The sequence below is a fragment of the Aquarana catesbeiana genome, linkage group LG04 (genome assembly GCF_042186555.1).
Source record: "Aquarana catesbeiana isolate 2022-GZ linkage group LG04, ASM4218655v1, whole genome shotgun sequence".
Lineage (NCBI taxonomy): Eukaryota > Metazoa > Chordata > Amphibia > Anura > Ranidae > Aquarana > Aquarana catesbeiana.
The window spans coordinates 40,288,608-40,312,592 of record NC_133327.1 but is presented as its reverse complement, the minus strand read 5'-3'; the positions used below and the strand labels follow the sequence as shown (position 1 = coordinate 40,312,592).

The 23,985-nt window shown below is 43.1% G+C and overlaps 1 protein-coding gene across 4 annotated transcripts in view; it reads left to right on the top strand.

Moving 5' to 3' along the window:
• The window catches only part of LOC141139188 (cytochrome P450 2K4-like), a 116,547-nt gene that overhangs the window by 68,904 nt on the left and 23,658 nt on the right, over positions 1-23,985 (top strand). For all 4 annotated transcript variants that reach the window (XM_073625100.1, XM_073625102.1, XM_073625099.1 and 1 more), the window contains 2 exons: positions 1,296-1,456; positions 8,615-8,791. In XM_073625100.1, the coding sequence (XP_073481201.1) occupies positions 1,296-1,456; positions 8,615-8,791 (338 nt within the window). The remainder of the gene's footprint in view (positions 1-1,295; positions 1,457-8,614; positions 8,792-23,985) is intronic.

The window sequence follows — 23,985 nt, the reverse complement described above, 5'->3', positions numbered from 1 at the left end:
GTGAATCTCCCTAACAGGGACACAGACAGCAATAACAAAATAATAGGTGTTCTCATTCCTCTCCACTCTATCCAAAACTTTAAAAAAAGTTTTTGTCTATAGTTATACTTTAAAGCAAACCTGCTGAATTGCCCCAACATTGCAGTTAATCTTTTAACTAGTTGCTGCCCGCCCCGCCATCAAATGACGGCGGGGGGGTGTGACTCTTGTTCTGGGATGCTGTCATATGACGGCGTCACAGAACGGCTGCTCGCGGTGCGTGCAGCACAGCAATCGTAGGCACGTTGTGTCCTAGCATCTCTGTAAAGATCCGAGTCCACGTTTTTTAACCATGTGATCGGCTGTGTACAATCACAGCCGGTCACATGTAAACACGGAAATGCCGGTAATCGGTGCTCCTTGTCTCACACTGACAGAGTGTGTGGCGAGGAGAGCCGATCAGTGGCATATCCTCACAGGGGGACATCTACACATGTAATCAGGGCACTGATCATCGGTGCCCTGATTACAATATAGCACCAACAGTGTCATCAGTGCCCACCAGTTCCAGCAATCAGTGCCCACCAGTGCCAGCAATCAGTGCCCACAAGTGTAACCAATCAGTGCCCATTAGTGATGCCAGTCAATGCTGACTATCAGTGCTGCCTATCAGTGCTGCCCATCAATGCCCATCACTGCTGTCCATCAATGCCCATCAGTGCCACCAATCAATGCCTACCAGAGCCGCCTATCAGTGCCACCTATTGGTGCCCATAAGTGCGGCATATCAGTGCCACCTAATCAGTGCCCATAAGTGCCACCTCATCAGTCCCCACCAGTTCAGCCTATCAGTGCCCATGAGTGTCGCCTCATCAGCGCTCATCAGTGAAGAAGAAAAAATACTTGGTTACAAAATTTACTGACAAACTGAGTAAAAACAACATGTTTTTTTCCAAAAATTTTATTTATTTATTTATTTATTTTTAGTAAAAAATAAACAAAAAACAGCAGTGATTAAATTACCATCAAAATAAAGCTCCTATTTGTGTGCAGAAAACGGTAAAAATGTTATCTGGGTACAGTGTAGCATGACTGCGCACTTGTCATTCAATGCGCGACAGCGCTGAAAGCTAAAAAATGGCTTGGGCAGGAAGGGGGTATAAGTGCCCTGTAGGCAAGTGGTTAAACAAAATTTGAAGATAATGGCAAAATTGTTCAGACAATGTTCGCTTCTAATTGATAGACCTAGTTTCCTTTAATACAGATGGACAAAAAACAAATTGAATGTTAATTTTGTTTTTGTGTTCAAATTCCAGGGAAGCCCTTCAACAATCAAACCATTATTAATGCAGCTGTGGCCAACATTATTGTATCCATACTCCTGAGCCGTAGATTTGAGTATGAGGACCCCACTATAAAGAAGCTCATGGGTTTAGTTAATGAGAATATAAGACTTCTGGGCTCACCTATAGTCAGGGTAAGTTATTTTATTATTAGGTCCTACCTTGGTGTGTGATAAAGTATGAGGGCTGTACCAAAAGTAATGCAAGAATAGGCATAACTTTTTATTCTTTTTATAAGTGATTAGAATTTCATATCTTGGTAGAGTAGCTCCTCCTTTTTAGTAACTCTTCTTCTTCTTCCTTTTCATTGCAGGTAAATAATGTATTCCAAGCAGAAGTAACATGCCATCATTAAGTTCTTGGCAAAGGAGGGGGTACAGGCTGCCCAACACCACAGAAGGCTACAGAATGTTTACAGAGATAGCACCAATGACAAGAGTCACTAATGACAAGACATTGCTCTTATCAATGGTGTCATCATCATTCTGTAGCCTTCTATGGAGGTGGGACAGTCTGTACCCCTTTTTTGTCAAGAGTTCAATGATGGCACGTTGCTTCTGCTTGGAATGCATTATTTACTTCCAAAAAAAATAAAAAGAAGTGTTGTTATAGACTAGAGAAAGAGTTGCCCTACCAACATGTGAAATTTGAATGACCTATGTAAGTTCATTTAAAAAGTTTATATTACTTTTGGTACAGCCCTCATAATTAATAATATTTAATATTTAATAATATTTTCCTCAAAAGCAGAAATTCACCAAAGAGGTGAAATATGAAAGCCTGTTAGCATTGACATCTTCTCAACATTTATCAGTAATAGTTGTAAAGATGTAGATGTGATGTATATCCTATCAAAGGAAATGTACAGTGTTTACAGATATATTTTCTTTACTACGGTTAGAAAGAAAAAAATAAACATTTCCACTTTTTCTTTAAATTTAGTCAAGTAAATATAAAATATGTCATATAAATATTTATTTTGCTTACATTTACAGCAGGTGTAGCTTTAGGTTTTTCCCATGTTTACCAATAGTGGCCTTACTGTAGCTGCCTTGCTGGAAAATAAAAAGCTTTTTGTTGAGTTCATAAGCTCAAGCTTAACTGTACACACACAGCTTAATAAATCATAGCAGTGACTCATATTTTTCCTTCTGGCTGCCCTTTTCATAAATGGTAGCAAGAAAGGTAAAGAAAGTCTGAAAGAAAACAGTTACTGCTTTGCTCTCATTTTTGAAAACCCACAATGCTTCTCAATACGGTGTCATGGATTCTTTCTGTAATATACCTTTATTTGCAAACTAAACATTTTATATGAATAGTAAAGTAAAATATAGTAAAATTTTACTTTTTATTCTATTTTACAAATTATTTTTAGCTTTTCTAATTTTAGAGAGTTGATTCTAAATTTAGTATAGCATTAGTTTAGGACCAAATTTCATGAATTCAGATGCCCTGAGGCATTTATAGGATATAAATTTCAGTTACGGTGTTTTTGGTACTTTGTATGGATGAGCCCACGGTTCGAGTCAAAAGTAAGTTAGACTCGAACATCGGGTGTTCGCTTGTTCTAAAATAAACCGAACATATGGGGAAGTGTGAGCACCGCAGAACGCCGCATAATGCACTGCGGGTTTGCAGTGCATTGCTGTATGATGATTTGCCAAAATATGCACCTGACCTGCATGCTTTGGCCAATCACAGTGTGCTTTGCTGAGAGAGCCATAATTGGCCAAAGGCAGGGTGCCTTCGGCCAATCATGGCTCAGGGGGTTAAGTCCACGCCCCACACTATATAAGGCTGCTGCTTACACGGCAGCCGTATAGTGTAATGAATGAAGAGAGATTGGGCAGCTTAGTTAGTGGCGTGCAGGCAGTGTAGTTAATAAAAAAAAAAATATATATATATATATATATATATATATATATATATATATATATATATGTATGTATGCATGCATGTGTATTGTGTTTTTTATTAAATGGGTAGGGGTACAATGTACCCTATACCCATTCACATAGAGGGGCGGGATCTGGGGGCCCCGATTCCAGATTCCGATAAGCCCCCTGCTGCAGACCCCCACAACCACCGGCCAAGGGTTGTGGGAATGAGGCCCTTATCCCCATCAACATGGGGACAAGGTGCTTTTTGGGGGGACCCCAAAGCACCCTCCCCATGTTGAGGTCATATGGCCTGGTACGGTTCAGGAGGGGGGTGTGGCCTGCCAGTTTGCATGCTCAGATAAGGGTCTGGTATGGATTTTGGGGGGGCCCCCACGCATTTTTTTTTAATTTTGGCGCGGAGTTCCCCATAATACATCCTTAGAAAGCCTGAAGGCGTTGAATGGTTTCGGGGTCCTGTACACAGATAGGCTTCCAAAGGGTCTCACACATGTGGTATCCCTGTACTCAGGAGAAGCAGCAGAATGTATTTTGGTGTGTAATTTCATATATGCCCATGGCATGTTTGAGCAGTATAGCATTTAGTGACGACTTTGTGCAAAAAAAAAAAAAAAGGTCATTTGCAATTTGTGGCAAAATATAAAATATTCCTTGGACTCAACATGCCTATAAGCAAATAGCTTGGGGTGTCTACTTTCTAAAAAGGGGTAAAGGGGTAATTTGGGGAGGGGGTTTGAACTGTCCTGGCATTTTATGAACAACATTTAGAAGCTTATGTCACAGATCACCCACTCTTCTAACCACTTGAAGACAAAGCCCTATCTGACACCTATTGTTTACATGAAAAACATTTTTTTTGCAAGAAAATTACTTTGAACCCCCAAACATTATATATTTTTAAAACAAAGGCCCTACAGATTATAATTGTGGGTGTTGCAATTTTTTTTTCACACAGTATTTGCGCAGCGATTTTTCAAACGCAATTTTTTTGGGAAAAAACACATTTTTTTGCATTTTGTAATGCACTAATAGACAATATATTGCCCTAATGTTTGATGAGATAAAAAAGATGATCTTATGCCGAGTACATGGATACCAAACACGACATGCTTTAAAATTGCGCCCAAACGTGCATCGGCGACAAACTACATACATTTTTAAAAGGCTTTAAAAGCCTTTAGAGGTTACCACTTTAGATTTACAGAGGAGGTCAACTGCTAAAGATACTGCCTCGATCTAACCTTCGTGGTGATACCTCACATGCATAGTGTAACTGCTGTTTACATATGACACCAGACTGACGCTTGCATTCGTCTTTGTGCGTAAGCACGGGGGGGGGGACAGGGGTGCTTTTTTTTTTTTAATTATTTATATTTTATTTATTTATAATTATTTATTTTGCTTTTTTTTATTTTATTTTGAAACTGTTCTTTTTCATTTTTTTAAATCATTTTTATTGTTATCTCAGGGAATGTAAAAATCCCCTATGATAGCAATAGTTAGTGACATGCACTCTTTTTTGAAAAAAATGGAGTCTATTAGACCCTAGATCTCTCCTCTGCCCCCAAAGCATCTAACCACACCAAAATCGGTGTGATAAAATGCTTTCCCAATTTCCCAATGGCGCTGTTTATATCTGGCACTTCCAGTTTCTTAGGCCATAGAGATGATTGGAGCCATTCTGGTCTCTGATCAGCTCTATGGTCAGCTGGTGGAACCACCGGCTACATTCTCAGGTTCCCTGTTGGGACAGGAGAGCCCGAGAAAACCATGGAAGACGGTGGGAGGGGGGATGTTCCCTCCCACTGCTTGTAAAAGCAGTCTAGAGGCTAATTAGCCACTAGGATTGCTTTTACATGAAAGCCGACCGCTAGCTGAAAAGAATGATATCAAGAGGATACCTAAACATGCAGGCATCCTTCTGGTATAACCACTCAAAGTCCAGCAACATACCAGTATGTTGCTGGTCCTTGTTGGGCATACATTGTAATGTTCTTTTTTTTTCATGCAGCCTGTGGACTGAATGAAAAAAAAGGATTGATTGGTGGGTATGCCCACCATTAGAATACCGCTCTTCATCCACCCACTTCAAATTATGGGCATACATGCACCATTTTTTTTTTTTTAACTGTGGTGGTGAAATCACCTCCTACAGCGCTGGAGTCACTGATTTACGTATAATGGGAGCAAATAAAAAATATATGCCGAAGCATGGGGGCAATCCACTCCTAATGTTAGGAGCAAATCGCTCCTCCACCCCTGCCCCCATGCTTTGGCATATGCTCTTTTTTTTAAACTGTGGTGGTGAAATCACCTCCGGCGCTGGAGTCACTGCTTTACGTATCGTGGGACCAAATGCTGTTGCTGTGAAGATAAATAAATCAGTGCTGCAGCTGAATGGCTTACCTGCTAAGCAAATGATGGTTAACAATAAAACAAAGTAACATTACAGTATAACAATAAGACTTACCATACCTGCAAAGCAAATACAATAAAACATAGTAAAAATAAAACATTTTTTAAAGCAATCTGTGCCTAAAAAATATATGCCGAAGCATGGGGGCAATGCGCCCCTAATGTTAGGAGCAAATCGCTCCTCCACCCCTGCCCCCATGCTTCGGCATATATGCTCCTTTTTTTAACTGTGCTGGTGAAATCACCTCCGACAGCGCTGGAGTCACAGCTTTACGTATCATGGGAGCAAAAACTGTTGCTGTCAGAATAAATAAACCCGTGCTGCAGCTGAATGGCGTACCTGCTAAGCAAATGATGGTTAACAATAAAACAAAGTAACATTACAGTATAATAGTAAGACATACCATACCTGCAAAGCAAATACAATAAAACATAGTAAAAATAAAACAGAGAGAGAATAATAGATATAGAACAATAGTGAGCGAACAATAGAGCGGACAGTAGAGAGCGAACATAAGAGAGAGAACAATAGAGAGAGAGAGAGAAAAAATAAAACCACAACTATTTTTGTTTTTTTTTATTTTGTATTTGTGTGTTTTTTTTTTTTACTTTTTTCACTTTTATAAAAACTGTAAAATGTTGCAGATTAGGGTCTCTCAAAATGTGATGGTCATCTCATCTTTCGAGACCCTGTGTTAGTGTACCCTAGGACTGTGTAGTGCTGTACCCTAAGCTAATACTCCACTAGTGTGTGGTAGCGTTTGAAACAGTCACCGATGCAGTGACCAGGTTGGTCAGGACAGGAGGGACAATAAAAGCAGGTGTCACGCCTAAATCCGCGTTTTCTACAGACACAACATCTTCTTTGGGGTGTTCTTTGGGTAAGGGTACCAGGGAGGACATACGGAAAATGCCTCTCATGCAGCCGGCTCACTGCATTTGCGTTGGGAAGGTGGGCCATAGCTCCGTCTGGAAACGGAAGGGCTGTGACGATCTCTTCCTGGAATTTTAGTTAGGATCCAGTTCATCCTGAAGGTTTGTAAAGCACAAAAGCGTTCAACAGAGCCAATTCAAATATGTATACAGACACTTTTTTGTACCAGCATATGGCCTTATGGGCAGTTAGGTACGGCGCCATTAACTGGTTGTTGAGGTCCAATCCTCCCATGTTAAGGTTGTATTCATGGACACAGAGGGGTTTCTCCACAACACCGGTCACTGTAGGAATTTGGACTATCGAATCTGTGTGAAGGGAGGACAGAACGAAAACATTCTGTGAATCCCTCCACTTCACTGCTAACACATTTTTACACTTCAAGCAGGCTCTCTCCTCCGTCTAAGTCGGGATTCTACAAGCCGTTGGGGGAAGCCCCGGCGATTAGATCGCATAGTGCCACATGTGCCAATTCCATAATCAAAAAGGTGACTAGAAAGTGTCACGTTCGTGTAATAATTGTCCACGTAGGGTGACACCAGGTCCCACACAATCTTACCAGCGCTCCCTATGTAGTCTGGGCAGTTCTCCGGCTCTACGAGACTATCTTTTCCCTCATAAACCATAAAACTATATGTATAGCCTGTTGTCCTTTCACAGAGCTTATACATCTTGACCCCATATCTGGCACACTTGCTGGGAAGATACTGTTTGATAGACAAGCAGCCAGAAAACGTAATCAGGGACTCATCAATGCAGACAACTTGATCGGGAGTAAACAGTGCTGCAAACTGTTTATGTACCACGTAAAGCAAAAATACTAGGTAAATAACACATAAAACGGGAGTGAAAGTCAGTTCACAAAAGGGAAAAAAAATTCATGCAGTAAATAAGTATTGAGCCTGTAATGCAATATTTGAGGAACTGGCAGCCGCCGGCACCCTAGGCAACCAGTAAACAACATGGTTGTAGAAGAAGAAGTCCAGCCTAACACTAAAAGCCCTGCATCTACAGACATCCATGATCTAAAAGGTATGTATACTGATTTCTTCTTTACAGGGATAGATAGGTTAGTGTTAGATTGTTGACGTCTGAAGAGATTTTAGTGTTAGGGTCGACTTCTACTTTAAGGAGCGGGTGGCCACTGCGTCCTTAACAACCAATGAGTCATCAGCTGTCAGCGGGGTTCCCCGCTGATGGTTGAATGTAAAAAGAACAAACGGCAATGAAAAATGAAGAACAATTTTTTTGTGGGCACCCCCCCATCCATACCAGGCCCTTCGCATCTAGTATGGATTTTGAGGGGAACCCCTACACCAATTTTTTTTTTTTAAATGGCATGGGGTCCCTCCCAAAATCTATACCAGACCTTTATCCCTGCATACAACCCCGCAGGTCAGGAAAGGGGAAGGGACAAGCAAACGCCCTCCCCTCCTGAACCATACCAGGCCACATGCCCTCAACATGGAGGGGTTCTTTGGGGCAGGGGGGCTCTTTTCCCCCCAAAGCGCCTTGTCCCCACATGGGGACAAGGGCCTCTTCCCCACAACCCTGGCCGGTGCTTGTGGGGCTCTGCAGGTGGGGGGCTTATCAGAATCTGGAAGCCCCGAGATCCTGCTCCCCCTTGTGAATGACTAGGGGATACCCCTACTCATTAACCAAAAAAGACAGTAGGCAGTTTTTTATTTAAAAACAAAAATTTAAAAAAATGTCCCCCCGGTGTAGATCCATGTCAATTATTGATTGGCTGGCTGGATCTCTAAGAGGTCACATGGCTGGGAACTACACTGACTGGTTTATGCCCATAATTGGGGTCTCGGCTGTACAATGACAACATGATACCAAACCTTGGGAACACATATCCCCTCCCCACCAACAAAAAAATCCTATACAGTGCCTACGGTATTAATAGAAGCCCCATGGGTCTCCGTTACTTAGTGGCAATGTGTGCTGCTGAAGATACTTTAATTTAGTTGATACAGCCTATATAAAAATCCACAATTATTCAATATTGTGTACATTCTTTTTTTTTTTTTTTTTTTAAGCTCTACAGCAGCTTTCCGTTTCTAATGGGCTTAATACCAGGAGGCCAGAAGAAGCTCACGGAAAACCTTCTACAATTGCAGAGCTTTATAAGAGCCATCTTTACTAAGCAAAGAAAAGAACTAGATGTAAATGACCAGAGAAACCTCATTGATACTTTCCTGGCCAAGCAACAAGAGGTAAGGAAAAGTCTTTATGATTAAGGGACTAATCTCCAAGCAAAGTATTCAGAAAAATCAATTAAAGTGAAAATGTATTTGCTTTGTTTTTATGTTTCAGGACAAGAGAAAAAATAATAGTACAATAGGTGTGCACGTGTATATATACTGATGGCCAAAAAGTTAGAGGGGTTTTTAAACTAGGCGATGGGGGGGAGGGTCCAGAGACAATGATAGCCAGCGCGGAAGATATTCCAGAGGGTAGTATTGGGGGCATTAGTGGTAGGTTAACCAAAGCGCAAAAACACAAGGTGAGTATAGTAGCAAGTCCAAGTTGCAATCTTGAAACACCCAATACGAGGACAATATGCGACCGGTCTAAACTATGTGGCATGTTCACCAATGCCAGGAGCCTGGCGGACAAGATGGGTGAACTAGAGATACTGTTGTACAAGGAGGATTTGGATTTTGTGGGAATTTCAGAGACCTGGTTCAACAGCTCTCATGATTGGCTGGCAAACATTCAAGGGTATACCCTATACCGCAAGGATAGAGAGGGTAAAAAAGGGGGAGGGGTATGCCTATATATCAAGAATAATGTACAAGTGAATGTGAGAGATGACATCACTGAGGGGGCTAGGGAGGAGGTGGAATCTTTATGGGTAGAGCTCCAAAGGGATGAAGCTAAGGGGAAAATAATACTGGGAGTATGCTATAGGCCCCCTAACCTGAGGGAGGAAGTGGAGACGGATCTCCTATCACAAATTGGATTAGCAGCAAGGATGGGAAGTGTTATCATAATGGGGGATTTTAATTATCCAGACATAGACTGGGCGGAGGGAACCGCGCATTCATTTAAGGCTCGCCAGTTCCTTAATGTCTTGCAGGACAATTTTATGGGTCAGATGGTAGACGCACCAACTAGAAATAAAACATTACTAGATCTACTGATTACCAACAATACAGACCTGATAACAGATGTGGAAATACGGGGCAATTTAGGTAACAGCGATCACAGGTCAATTAGTTTCAGTATAAATCACACAAATAGGAGACATGAAGGGAACACAAAGACACTGAATTTCAAAAGAGCCAACTTCCCTAAACTACAAACCTTGCTAAAAGGCATAAATTGGGATAAAATATTAGGAACAAAGAATACAGAGGAGAGATGGGTTTGCTTTAAGAGCATATTAAATAAGGGCATTAGCCAATGTATCCCATTGGGTAATAAATTTAAAAGAGCGAACAAACATCCTGGATGGCTTAACTCCAATGTAAAAATGCATATAAAAGCAAAGGAGAAGGCCTTCAAAAAATACAAGGTTGAGGGTTCATCCACAGCATTCAGAATTTATAAAGAATGCAATAAGAAATGTAAGGGTGCAATTAGGATGGCTAAGATAGAACATGAAAGACACATAGCGGAGGAGAGCAAAAAAAATCCCAAGAAATTCTTTAAGTATGTTAACAGTAAAAAAGGGAGGACAGACCATATTGGCCCCATAAAGAATGAGGAAGGACATCTGGTTACAAAGGATGGGGAGATGGCAGAGGTATTGAATTTATTCTTCTCCTCAGTCTTCACGAGTGAATCGGGGGGCTTCAGTAACCAAAACTGCAGTGTTTATCCTCATGACACAACACAGGAAGCACCTACATGGTTAACAGAGGACGGAATTAAAATTAGACTTGAGAAACTTAACATTAATAAATCACCGGGACCAGATGGCTTGCATCCGAGGGTACTTAGGGAACTCAGTCAGGTGATTGCCAGACCGTTGTTCCTAATTTTTACAGACAGTCTATTGACTGGAATGGTACCAGCTGATTGGAGAAAAGCCAATGTAGCACCAATATTTAAAAAGGGCCCAAAAAACATCCCTGGGAATTACAGACCAGTTAGCCTAACATCAATAGTATGTAAACTCTTGGAGGGGATGATAAGGGACTATATACAAGATTTTAGTAATAAGAATGATATCATTAGCAGTAATCAGCATGGATTCATGAAGAATCGTTCTTGCCAAACCAATCTATTAACCTTCTATGAGGAGGTGAGTTGCCATCTAGATAAAGGAAGGCCCGTAGACGTGGTGTATCTGGATTTTGCAAAAGCATTTGACACAGTTCCCCATAAACGTTTACTGTACAAAATAAGGTGCGTTGGCATGGACCATAGGGTGAGTACATGGATTGAAAACTGGCTACAAGGGCGTGTTCAGAGGGTGGTGATAAATGGGGAGTACTCAGAATGGTCAGGGGTGGGTAGTGGGGTCCCCCAGGGTTCTGTGCTGGGACCAATCCTATTTAATTTGTTCATAAACGACCTGGAGGATGGGATAAACAGTTCCATCTCTGTATTTGCAGACGATACTAAGCTAAGCAGGGCAATAACTTCTCCGCAGGATGTGGAAATCTTGCAAAAAGACCTGAACAAATTAATGGGGTGGGCGACTACATGGCAAATGAGGTTCATTGTAGAAAAATGTAAAATAATGCATTTGGGTGGCAAAAATATGAATGCAATCTATACACTGGGGGGAGAACCTCTGGGGGAATCTAGGATGGAAAAGGACTTGGGGGTCCTAGTGGATGATAGGCTCAGCAATGGCATGCAATGCCAACTGCTGCTAATAAAGCAAACAGAATACTGGCATGCATTAAAAGGGGGATCAACTGCAGAGATAAAACAATAATTCTCCCGCTCTACAAGACTCTGGTCCGGCCGCACCTGGAGTATGCTGTCCAGTTCTGGGCACCAGTCCTCAGGAGGGACGTACTGGAAATGGAGCGAGTACAAAGAAGGGCAACAAAGCTAATAAAGGGTCTGGAGGATCTTAGTTATGAGGAAAGGTTGCGAGCACTGAACTTATTCTCTCTGGAGAAGAGACGCTAGAGAGGGGATATGATTTCAATTTACAAATACTGTACTGGTGACCCCACAATAGGGATAAAACTTTTTCGCAGAAGAGAGTTTAATAAGACTCGTGGCCACTCATAACAATTAGAAGAAAAGAGGTTTAACCTTAAACTACGTAGAGGGTTCTTTACTGTAAGAGCGGCAAGGATGTGGAATTCCCTTCCACAGGCGGTGGTCTCAGCGGGGAGCATTGATAGCTTCAAGAAACTATTAGATAATCACCTGAATGACCGCAATATACAGGGATATGTAATGTAATACTGACACATAATCACACACATAGGTTGGACTTGATGGACTTGTGTCTTTTTTCAACCTCACCTACTATGTAACTATGTGTCAGTAGAGCAGAGATTGGTGTCTGTAGTTTTTATCTTAATTTTTTATTATTTTTTTACAATTGTAATTTTTTTTTTTTTTTTTACAAATGTTTTTAGGAGCCCCGTTAGTGATCTTTGGTGAAATATCATGGGTCTAAACAGGAGAAATCTTCACCACACGGGGTGATTAGGGTGTGCCCAGGCACACCTGGCACACCCTGTGTGCATGCCTATGAATAGTACATAACGTTTTCAGCCTGTACAAGGGTTTGAACGGTCTTGTGTGGTACTTCAATGTGTACAAAGCATCATCGACACAACAGTCAACATTTATGTTTGTTTTTTAGTTTTAGATGGAGTGGAGAAGGGTAGAAACCTCTATCAGATCACTTTTGTGTCTGTGAGTACTTTGAGGAGATTTCCCCTCACTTTTTGGTCCAGTTAAACCCAGGTCACTGTGAGCTCTCTGGAGCTCATTTATATATGTATTTGAAGAATCCATTAGGGAGTTGGTGACAGTGTTATTGGCTTAAAGTCCACCTTGGTCCATGTTAGGGATGAGCCCTCTCGTCCCCCCTCTTTTCCTGCGGCCTGCCAGGTTGCGTGCTCGGATAAGGGTCTGGTATGGATTTTGGGGGGACCCTCACTCCATTTTTTTTTTTTTTTACATTTTGGCACAGGTTTTCCCTTAAAATCCATTCCAGAACTGAAGGGCCTGGTATGGATTTTGGGGGGAACCCCCACGCCATTTAAAAAAAAATTTTCCACAGGGTTCCGCTTAACCACTTAAGCCCCGGACCATTTAGCTGGCCAAAGACCAGAGCACTTTTTGCGATTCGGTACTGCGTCGCTTTAACTGACAATTGCACGGTCCTGCGATGTTGCACCCAAACAAAATTGACGTCCTTTTTTTCTCACAAATAGAGCTTTCTTTTGGTGTTATTTGATTGCCTCTGCAGTTTTTATTTTTTGCGCTATAAACAAAAAAGTGCGTCAATTTTGAAAAAAACCCAATTTTTTAAACTTCTTGCTATAATAAATATCCCCAAAAAATATATAAAAAAAACTTTTTTTTCCTCAGTTTAGGCCGATACGTATTCTTCTACATATTTTTAGTAAAAAAAATCACAATAAGCGAATATTGATTGGTTTGTGCAAAAGTTATAGCGTCTACAAAATGGGCGTTGGTTTTATGGCTTTTTTGTTATTAATTTTTCTTAGTTACTAGTAATGGCGGTGAACTGTGATTTTTATCGGGACTGTGACATTTATGGCGGACACGTCGGATAATTTTGACACATTTTTGGGACCATTGGCATTTTTACAACGATCAAAGCTATAAAATTGCATTGGTTACTGTTAAAATGTCACCTGCAGTGAAGGGGTTAACCACTAGGGGGAAGTGAAGGGGTTAAGTGTATCCTAGTACGTGTTCTAACTGTAGGGGGGAGGGGACTGTGCAGGGGAGATGACAGATCGTCTGTTCATACTCTGTATGACTATCTGTCTGTTCTCCCCTCGGAGAACCGGAAACTTTGTGTTTACACACACAGATTCCAGTTCTCGCTGTGCCCCGAGCGATCTCTGGAGCCCCGAGCGATCACCGCCGGGCACTTGCATTGGCTCCATGGGCGAGCAGGGGGTGAGTACCTCCGGCGGCGCACACGTGTCCCCTAGTGGCCATCTATGGTTCCGACTTACCACGACAGCAATTCGCACAGCCGAGCCATGTTGCCGAGTACAAATGTGGCGGCTGGTCAGCATGCAGTTAATATCCATCCCAGACCTGAAGGGCCTGGTATGGATTTTGGGGGGACCCCCACGCAATTTTTTTTTTTTTGGTGCAGGGTTCCCCTTAATATTCATACCAGACCCAAAGGGCCTGGTAATGGACGTGGGGGGGAGAACCCATGCCGTTTTTTTCATTGATTTTTTTATCTATATTGCTGAGTTCTGATAAGTCATTACAGCCTGTTAGAATATCAAAATTTATGAATGGATGAGATCTTAAACGCTTCAGCCCCGGACAATTTGGCTGGCCAAAGACCAGAGCACTTTTTGCGATTCGGCACTGCGTCACTTTAACTGACAATTGCACAGTCATGCAACGTAGCTCCCAAACAAAATCGACGTCCTTTTTTCCCCATTAATAGAGCTTTCTTTTGGTGATATTTGATCACCTCTGCAGTTTTTATTTTTTGTGCTATAAATAAAAAAGTGTGACAATTTTGAAAAAACGCATTATTTTTTAATTTTTGCTATAATTAATATCCCCCCCCCCCCAAAAAAAAAACTTTTTTTTCCTCAGTTTAGGCCGATACGTTTTCTTCTACATATTTTTGGCAATGAGCGTATATTGCTTTGTTTGCGCAAAAGTTATAGCGTCTACAAAATAGGAGATAGTTTATGGCATTTTTATTAATAATGTTTTTTTACTAGTAATGGCGGCGATCAGCCATTGAATTAATGAATATCGTTACATACATATTACAGTAATATTACATATTCGGACAAAATGAAGGTGGCAAAGCCTCGCCAAATGTAATAAATCGAGTTATTACTGTAATAATAACGATATTCAATAATTCATATTGATGAGAAAAGTTCCTAGAAAATCAGTTCAGTTCTCCTGTAAAAACTCATAAATTGATTTAATAATGAAAAACGCAAAATATTACAAAAACAATGTCAAAATATCATTAATAATGTATTATATTCTTAAGATGAAGATTAAATCAGATACTGTATGTGTGTGTAGATGTAACAGCAGCTTTCATGCTGTATGTGTGTCTCGTGTCTGCAGCAGAATCTGCCGGAGTGAGTGTCTGCACTTTTTACTAGCCTTCTAATCCTAAAATCAACCCCACCTTTTCTCATAAGAAAGTAGCGTGTTTTTATAATTTCAAAAAATATTCATTATAAAAATATATAGAAAAAGTATATAAAAGAGCATGGAATGTTTTAACACATCTAAAACATATACACCGTCATATACAATGTGATGCAATACAGTCTATACTTCCTGCACCCGACGCGTTTCAGAGTACTAAGTTGTTTCCTTCTTCAGGGGTATTTAGCAAAAAGAAACTATGTTTCTAGAATAAAACAATAAATGAATGAGTACATAGTATTGACATTGGTGTTTGGTGACATACAATATTATTAAAATGCAGTATTAAAAGGAACACTTACAAATGTTGTGACGGTATAATTAACATTTCAGTAGTTGTCCCTTTAAAAACATACAAGAGTGCAAATGCTTTCAAGTTCTCATTCGAGAGATCCCCAGTGACATATATGTACAAATGTCAGACCCAAGAAGGAGCCCGCCGTTGACCCAACACCCCCTCCTCTGCAAGGAGAGGGATAACCAAAGGGCAGGGGGAGCCTGAAGACCCACTGAGGTTGGAAAAAGAAAAGCCTTGTGAAATGTAGACAGACAGTCTGTAAGAATAGTGATATCCATAGTTTCTTAATATAAATGTAATCATGACTGAAAAATGCTTGGTACCTGTTGATGGTAAGATTGTTCCCACACAGTGAGAGTGGGTAGGAAAATATTGGACCAAAAGTGCAGAGAAGATCACTGTAAGTATAAAGGGACTTACATGTGTGGGTCATGCCACTATTGTAAGTTCATGCTTACCAAAAAAAAACAGCTTCTATCAAATGGTCAGATCTTTCGATCTAAGCATTTCGCTAATTGTAAAATGTTCGGAGTCGTATACGTGTTGCTAAGCAACTGTACATGTTTTTACATTGGTAAGACCAAGCTGGATTTCTGGAGAAGAGCCTACAAGCATGTTAGGAGCATGCAGGTATGCGATCCAGATCTCCTGCTTGGCCGACATTCCAGGATTGTACATAACGGTAGATTTGCAAGAATTAGGTTTCTCATCTTGGACCATAAACAACCCCAACCCCAGGGGAGGGGATTGGAATAAGGTCCTTCTCCAGCTCAAATTACGCTGTATCCACAGATTAAAGGCAACACAGCACCAGGCTTGAATGAAGCTATCTGCTTTAAGCCATTTCTCGAGGGCTTCTCCTCTGGAGGAATGGAAAAATAACTATAATTTCATGAAAGTACAAGTTTGCGGATACTGACCTATCTGGATGGATCTGACATTAGATATGCCCCCTCCTCCAAATATCTCCGTAAAAAATCTTTTTAGGCAACTAAAAATATTCTAATAAACATATATAAAGGTAATATAATAACAACAATTTTTATTAATAATTAAACATGGTAAAAATGTAATGAAACATTGATTGGTCACAATACAGTTCATTACTATGACCATGAATAAGGATATTTTTTATGAGGAGACCTCCTCACACCCAAAGCATTTCGGGGTACAATATAATCCTTTTTCAGGGGTGCAGAGGAAGGAGGAATTCATATAAAGTTAATAGTGAGATAGTTTTCAATGTTCCATTGTAGCAACATTAAAAAGTGCAGACAAAACAGCACAAAATAATTTTGCCGGTGGGGAGTGCTCTCTCAAGGCAAAAGGGCATCAGAGTGGTCTGGGAAACAGACTTGATGTTGCTATCTTCCAGGGGGTGAAAATCTCCCTACATTCCCAGGCAGTGGACGGCCAGAAGAATATACTGAGGCCATATGTGGAATTCCCTACTAATGTTGGAAAATTGCTGGTAGAGCTAGCAGCCAGGGAAAGTGGAGAGCCAAAATCAGCAGCTTAATTGTAAGGAGGATAAAAAAATCCAGCCGCACGTTCCAGCATCCAGCAGAAAAGTGCTGCCCATGCGGGTTACAGTATGTAGGCAGGACCACTAGGGCACTTAATATCAGAGTAGGTGAACACATAGGTAATATCAGGAGAGGATTTATAGGCCACAGTGTGTCTAAACATTTCGGTTTGTCATAACCGAGAGAGTTCCCTTCTTAAAGTCATAGCTATAGAAAAGTATGTCCCATAACCTTAACAGACACATTTCCCACCGTGAGACAAAATGGATATATGACCTCCAGTGTTACAGCCCCTGGGGCCTTAATATTGAGTGGGATACAAATTGTTTCATTGATAATAGCTAAACCTCTTGTATGAGATTAATTTTTTATTCTACTTTTTGTAATATACTTTCTCTGCAACACTCATAATTTTTCTTTTTAATATATTTTTTTAGAAATACTTTTTATATCAACTGTCATAAGTTGATTTTTATACATGTATTTGTAACTGGAAAGATACATGTACTTTATATGTGTGTGTTTTATATAAGAATTTTACTTATGTATTTGTTTATATACTTTTATGAAGTTTCTTTTGTTATGAATTATTGGTTTTAGTAATATGTACTAATATATTTATGGATTTTTTATAAATTCAATTATAATTTTGAAACAAAATTTAGTAATTTTAACATGACTGAAAAGGTGACACGTAGGGATGAGCCGAACACCCCCCGGTTCGGTTCGCACCAGAACCCGCGAACGGACCGAAAGTTCGCACGAACGTTAGAACCCCATTGACGTCTATGGGACTCGAACGTTCGAAATCAAAAGTGCTCATTTTAAAGGCTAATTTGCATGGTATTGTCCTAAAAAGGGTTTGGGGACCCGGGTCCTACCCCAGGGGACATGTATCAATGCAAAAAAAACTTTTAAAAACGGCCGTTTTTTCGGGAGCAGTGATTTTAATGATGCTTAAAGTAAAAAAAAAAAAGTGAAATATTCCTTTAAATATCGTACCTGGGGGGTGTCTATAGTATGCCTGTAAAGTGACGCGTGTTTCCCATGTTTAGAACAGTCCCTGCACCAAATGTCATTTTTAAAGGAAAAAATCTCATTTAAAACTGCTTGCGGGTTTAATGTCATGTCGGGTCATGGCAATATGGATGAAAATCAGTGAGACAAACGGCATGGGTACCCCCCAGTCCATTACCAGGCCCTTTGGGTCTTGTATGGATATTAAGGGGAACCCCGCACCCAAATTAAAATAAGGAAAGGTGTGGGGCCACCAGGCCCTATATACTCTGAACAGCAGTATACAGGCGGTGCAAACAAGACAGGGACTGTAGGTTTGTTGTTAAGTAGAATCTGTTTGTAATTTTGAACATTTTTAACGTGTTTAGCTCCAGCCAAAAAATCTTTTCTAAGCTTTTTGGAAAACATAGGGAAGGGTTATCACCCCTGTGACATTTGTTTTGCTGTCTTTCCTCCTCTTCAGAAGATTTCACCTCACTTTTTTGTCCCAATGAAAAATGTTTTTTGAAAATTTGGGTTTTTTTGTGGAACAAGGATTGGAAAGCATCAGTGGAAAGGAGAAATTGTTTTCCCATATTAACTCTTACAGGAGAGAATTTCCCTTCCTAGGGGTAGATTTCATCTCACTTCCTGTTGTCTCCTTCCGTTTGCAAGTAGGAGTCGTTTGTAAGTTAGATGTTTGAAAGTAGGGTCCTGCCCTATATACTCAGCAGAAATTTGGGCCTTAGGTGTTGCTGTGGCCACAACACTGTAAGCCCTCACAGGGCCCTGCTGTGAAATATTAGATCAAGAATTGTAATTACATGCCCCTGTTGAACAGGAGCTGAAAAATTAGGCCTTAGGCACTGGTGCTGGTGCCACAACACTGCAACCCCTCACAGACACTCTAGTTGGAACGCAGGAACGAGCCCTGCTGCAAATTATTGCTTCAAAAATTGTAATTACACGCCCCTGTTAGACAGGGGCAGAAAAATTGGGCCTTAGGCACAGGTGCTGGTGCCACAACACTGCAACCCCTCACAGACACTCTAGTTGGAACGCAGGAACGAGCCCTGCTGCAAAGTATTGCATCAAAAATTGTAATTACACGCCCCTGTTAGACAGGGGCAGAAAAATTGGGCCCTAGGCACTGGTGCTGGTGCCACAACACTGCAACCCCTCACAGACACTCTAGTTGGAATGCAGGAACGAGCCCTGCTGCAAAGTATTACATCAAAAATTGTAATTACACGCCCCTGTTAAACAGGGGCTGAAAAATTGTGCCTTAGGCACTGGTGGTGGCGCCCAGAACCAAAAATGTTCTTACAAGCTATCAGCGTGATGATTGAGGAGGAAGAGGATAATTACTCAGGGATAGTCACTCAGCATCAGCATAGGCAGTCTTTGAAGGGATCTGAGATTTCAAAAAAAATTATTCGGTTACATCAGCATCAGGTGCTTGGTAGCTGGTGGTGATCCAAGACTCATTCATTTTTATGAAGGTCAGCCGATCGACCGAGTCGGTGGACAGACGCACCCTGTGATCGGTTACCACGCCTCCAGCAGCACTGAATGTGCGTTCCGAAAGAACGCTGGATGCAGGACAGGCCAGTAGCTCAATTGCATACTGTGCAAGCTCTGGCCAGTGATCCATCCTCAAGACCCAGTAACCCAGAGGATTTTCGGTGGGAAAGGTGTCCAAGTCTGATCTTGCCCCTAGGTATTCCTGCACCATGTAAAACAGACGCTGGCGATGGTTGCTGGAACCGATCATACCTTGGGGCTGCGGACCAAAAAATTGTCTGAACGCATCGGTCAGACGGCCACCTTCTCCACCGCTCCTTCTTTGACTGACCGAAGCCTCAGCAACACGTTGTCCAGAAACAGGAGTTTGTAACCTCCCAGTCTCTGGGAACGCGTTGCACAGACCTTTCTGCAAGGCCTCCCGAAGATGTTTCATCCTCTGCTCCCTCTGCGATGGCAAGATAAGGTCCGCAACCTTACCCTTGTAACGTGGATCAAGGAGGGTTGCCAGCCAGTATTGGTCCTTCTCCTTGATACCACGAATACGAGGATCCTTACGCAGGCTTTGCAGGATCAGGGAGGCCATGCAGCGTAGGTTTGCTGAGGCATTCGGTCCGGAGTCCTCTGGGTCACTAAGAACGACATGGTCCGCAGCCACCTCCTCCCAGCCACGTACAAGTCCATGTGTTTCTTGGGACTGATCCCTTAAAGACTGCTGCTGATGCTGAGTGCCAGGCTCCACCTCCATACTGACACAATCTTCCTCCTCCTCCTCTTCCTCCTCGTCCTCTTCCTGTGTGATCGGCGGGCACGCAGGAACACTGTCTGGATAAAGGGGGCCTTGAGAGCTAAGGAAGTCCTCCTCTTCCTGCCTCTGTTCTGCCTCAAGTGCCCTGTCCATTATTCCACGCAGCGTGTGCTCCAACAGGTGGACAAGGGGGACAGTGTCACTGATGCATGCACTGTCACTGCTCACCATCCTCGTGGCCTCCTCGAATGGTGACAGGACAGTGCATGCATCCCTGATCATGGCCCACTGGCGTGGGGAAAAAAAACCAAGCTCCCCTGACCCTGTCCTGGTGCCATAGTCGCACAGGTACTCATTGATGGCCCTCTGCTGCGTGTGCAGCCGCTGCAGCATGGCCAACGTTGAGTTCCACCTGGTGGGCATGTCACAGATTAGGCGGTTCTTGGGCAGGTTAAACTCCTTTTGGAGGTCCGTCAGCCGAGCACTGGCATTATATGACCGGCGGAAATGCACACAGACTTTCCTGGCCTGCCTCAGGACATCCTGTAAGCCCGGGTACCTGCCCAAGAACCGCTGCACCACCAAGTTAAGGACGTGAGCCAAACAGGGCACATGGGTCATTTGTCCCTGTCGGAGGGCAGAGAGGAGGTTGGTGCCATTGTCGCAAACCACCATTCCTGCCTTAAGTTGGCGTGGCGTCAACCACCTCTGAACCTGCCCCTGCAGAGCTGACAGAACCTCTGCCCCAGTGTGGCTCCTGTCCCCCAAGCACACCAGCTCAAGCACCGCATGGCATCTTTTGGCCTGCGTACTTGCATAGCCCCTTGAACGCCTACGGAGCACCGCTGGTTCCGAGGAAGAGGCCATGGAGGAAGAAGAAGAGGAGGGGGTGGAGGAGAGAGGTGTGTCACAATCAGCATTTTGGAGGCGTGGTGGCGGAACAACCTCCAACACTACTGCACCTTGTCCTGCATCCTTCCCAGCTGCCAGCAGAGTCACCCAATGCGCCGTGAAACTTAGGTAACGTCCCTGTCCATGCCTGCTGGACCATGAGTCAGCGGTAATATGCACCTTACCGCTGACCGCCCTGTCCAGCGAGGCATGGACATTGCCTTCCACATGCCGGTAGAGAGCCGGAATCGCCTTCCGTGAGAAAAAGTGGCGTTTGGGTACCTGCCACTGAGGAACCGCACATTCCACAAACTCACGGAAGGGGGCAGAGTCTACCAACTGAAAAGGCAGCAGTTGAAGTGCTAGCAATTTTGCCAAGCTAGCATTCAACCGCTGGGCATGTGGATGGCTGGGAGCAAACTTCTTTCGGCGGTGCAGCAGCTGGGGCAGGGAAATTTGCCTGGTACAATCTGACGTCGGTGTACCAAAAGCAGATTGCCCACAAGTACTTGGCTGTGACACACCTAATTCTACACCTTCATTCCTCTCACTGCAGGTCTCAGAGAGGACTGAAGGTCTAGTGGGGTTGGAAATCTCAGCTGATGAGGAGCAAGGAGAGATCCTCTTTGTTCTTTGGTGTGGGTCTTTTAGATACGCTTGCCAACGAACTGCATGGCAGGTCAACATATGTCTGGTCAAGCATGTGGTACCCAAGCGGGAGATATTTTGGCCACGCGAGATACGCTTGAGACATATGTTGCAAATAGCAGCGGTGCGATCTGATGCACTCGTCTCAAAAAAGGCCCACACCAAAGAACTTTTTGAATAACGCGCAGAGACTGCAGCGCCCTGCACATGTGGAGCTTTGGGGTGTGATGCAGTCAATGTGCTGCCCTTAGGCTGGCCCCTGGAGGGCATCCTGCCTCGTTGGTGATGTGCTGCCGCCTCCTCCTCCTCCTCCTCCTCCTCCTCCTCCTCTCTCCTATCAGGCACCCACGTTGAGTCAGTGACCTCATCATCCCCTCCCTCCTCATCACTGGAGCAAACCTGGCAGTATGCTGCAGCAGGGGGAGCATGACTGCCAGATTGCTGTCCTTCTTGGGCACCCCCTCTGTCCGCGCTCATGTTACTGCCTTCATCGAGCTCAGTATCGTCATCAGAGCCTTCCAAACGCTGGGCATCCTCCTGGAGCATGTACCCAACACTGTGGTCAAACAGTTCGAGGGAATCCTCATGAGGACATGGTGGAGCTAGGGAAGGAGTCACTGATGACATTGAGCTGAGGGAAGAGGCCGCTGCTTTGCCAGACAAAGCACCCTGGGCATGGGTGAGAGAGGATGAGGAGGATGAGGACGGCTTGGTCATCCACTCGACCAAGTCTTCCGCATGTTGCGGCTCAACATGGCCAGCTGCCGAAAAAAAGGCCAAGCGTGTCCCATGGCCACGTGCTGATGAGGATGCACCGTCTCCAGGACCAGCACTAGACACAGAGCCTGCTTGCCCTCTCTTATTGGCTTGTGACTGTCTGCCTCTCCTTCTTGGCCTTCCAGACATACTAATGGCCTGTAGCTGCACTAAGCTGGGATAGAACACCTGTAATTTTCTTCAAGTAGCTTTATATACTGTAACCAGACAAGCCTGCCTGTCAGTAGGAAGATAACAGGAACGGATCTAGCTGAACACTGTGAGCAGGACGCACTGTACTAAATGTAAATAGTCTAGCTGCCTGACCGTGGTACTAATAGGATCAAATAGAACACCTGTAATTTTCTTCAGGTAGCTTTATATACTGTAACCAGACAAGCCTGCCTGTCAGTAGGAAGATAACAGGAACGGATCTAGCTGTACACTGTGAGCAGGACGCACTGTACTAAATGTAAATAGTCTAGCTGCCTGACCGTGGTACTAATAGGATCAAATAGAACACCTGTAATTTTCTTCAGGTAGCTTTATATACTGTAACCAGACAAGCCTGCCTGTCAGTAGGAAGATAACAGGAACGGATCTAGCTGAACACTGTGAGCAGGACGCACTGTACTAAATGTAAATAGTCTAGCTGCCTGACCGTGGTACTAATAGGATCAAATAGAACACCTGTAATTTTCTTCAGGTAGCTTTATATACTGTAACCAGACAAGCCTGCCGGTCAGTAGGAATTTAACAGGAACGGATCTAGCTGAACACTGTGAGCAGGACGCACTGCACTAAATGTAAATAGCAGGAACGGATCTAGCTGAACACTGTGAGCAGGACGCACTGCACTAAATGTAAATAGCAGGAACGGATCTAGCTGAACACTGTGAGCAGGACGCACTGCACTAAATGTAAATAGCAGGAACGGATCTAGCTGAACACTGTGAGCAGGACGCACTGCACTAAATGTAAATTGCAGGAACGGATCTAGCTGAACACTGTGAGCAGGACGCACTGCACTAAATGTAAATAGCAGGAACGGATCTAGCTGAACACTGTGAGCAGGACGCACTGCACTAAATGTAAATTGCAGGAACGGATCTAGCTGAACACTGTGAGCAGGACGCACTGCACTAAATGTAAATAGTCTAGAAGATAACAGGAACGGATCTAGCTGAACACTGTGAGCAGGACGCACTGCACTAAATGTAAATAGCAGGAACGGATCTAGCTGAACACTGTGAGCAGGACGCACTGCACTAAATGTAAATAGTCTAGAAGATAACAGGAACGGATCTAGCTGAACACTGTGAGCAGGACGCACTGCACTAAATGTAAATAGCAGGAACGGATCTAGCTGAACACTGTGAGCAGGACGCACTGCACTAAATGTAAATAGCAGGAACGGATCTAGCTGAACACTGTGAGCAGGACGCACTGCACTAAATGTAAATTGCAGGAACGGATCTAGCTGAACACTGTGAGCAGGACGCACTGCACTAAATGTAAATAGTCTAGAAGATAACAGGAACGGATCTAGCTGAACACTGTGAGCAGGACGCACTGCACTAAATGTAAATAGCAGGAACGGATCTAGCTGAACACTGTGAGCAGGACGCACTGCATTAAATGTAAATAGTCTAGATAGAAGATAACAGGAACGGATCTAGCTAAACTGAATACAGT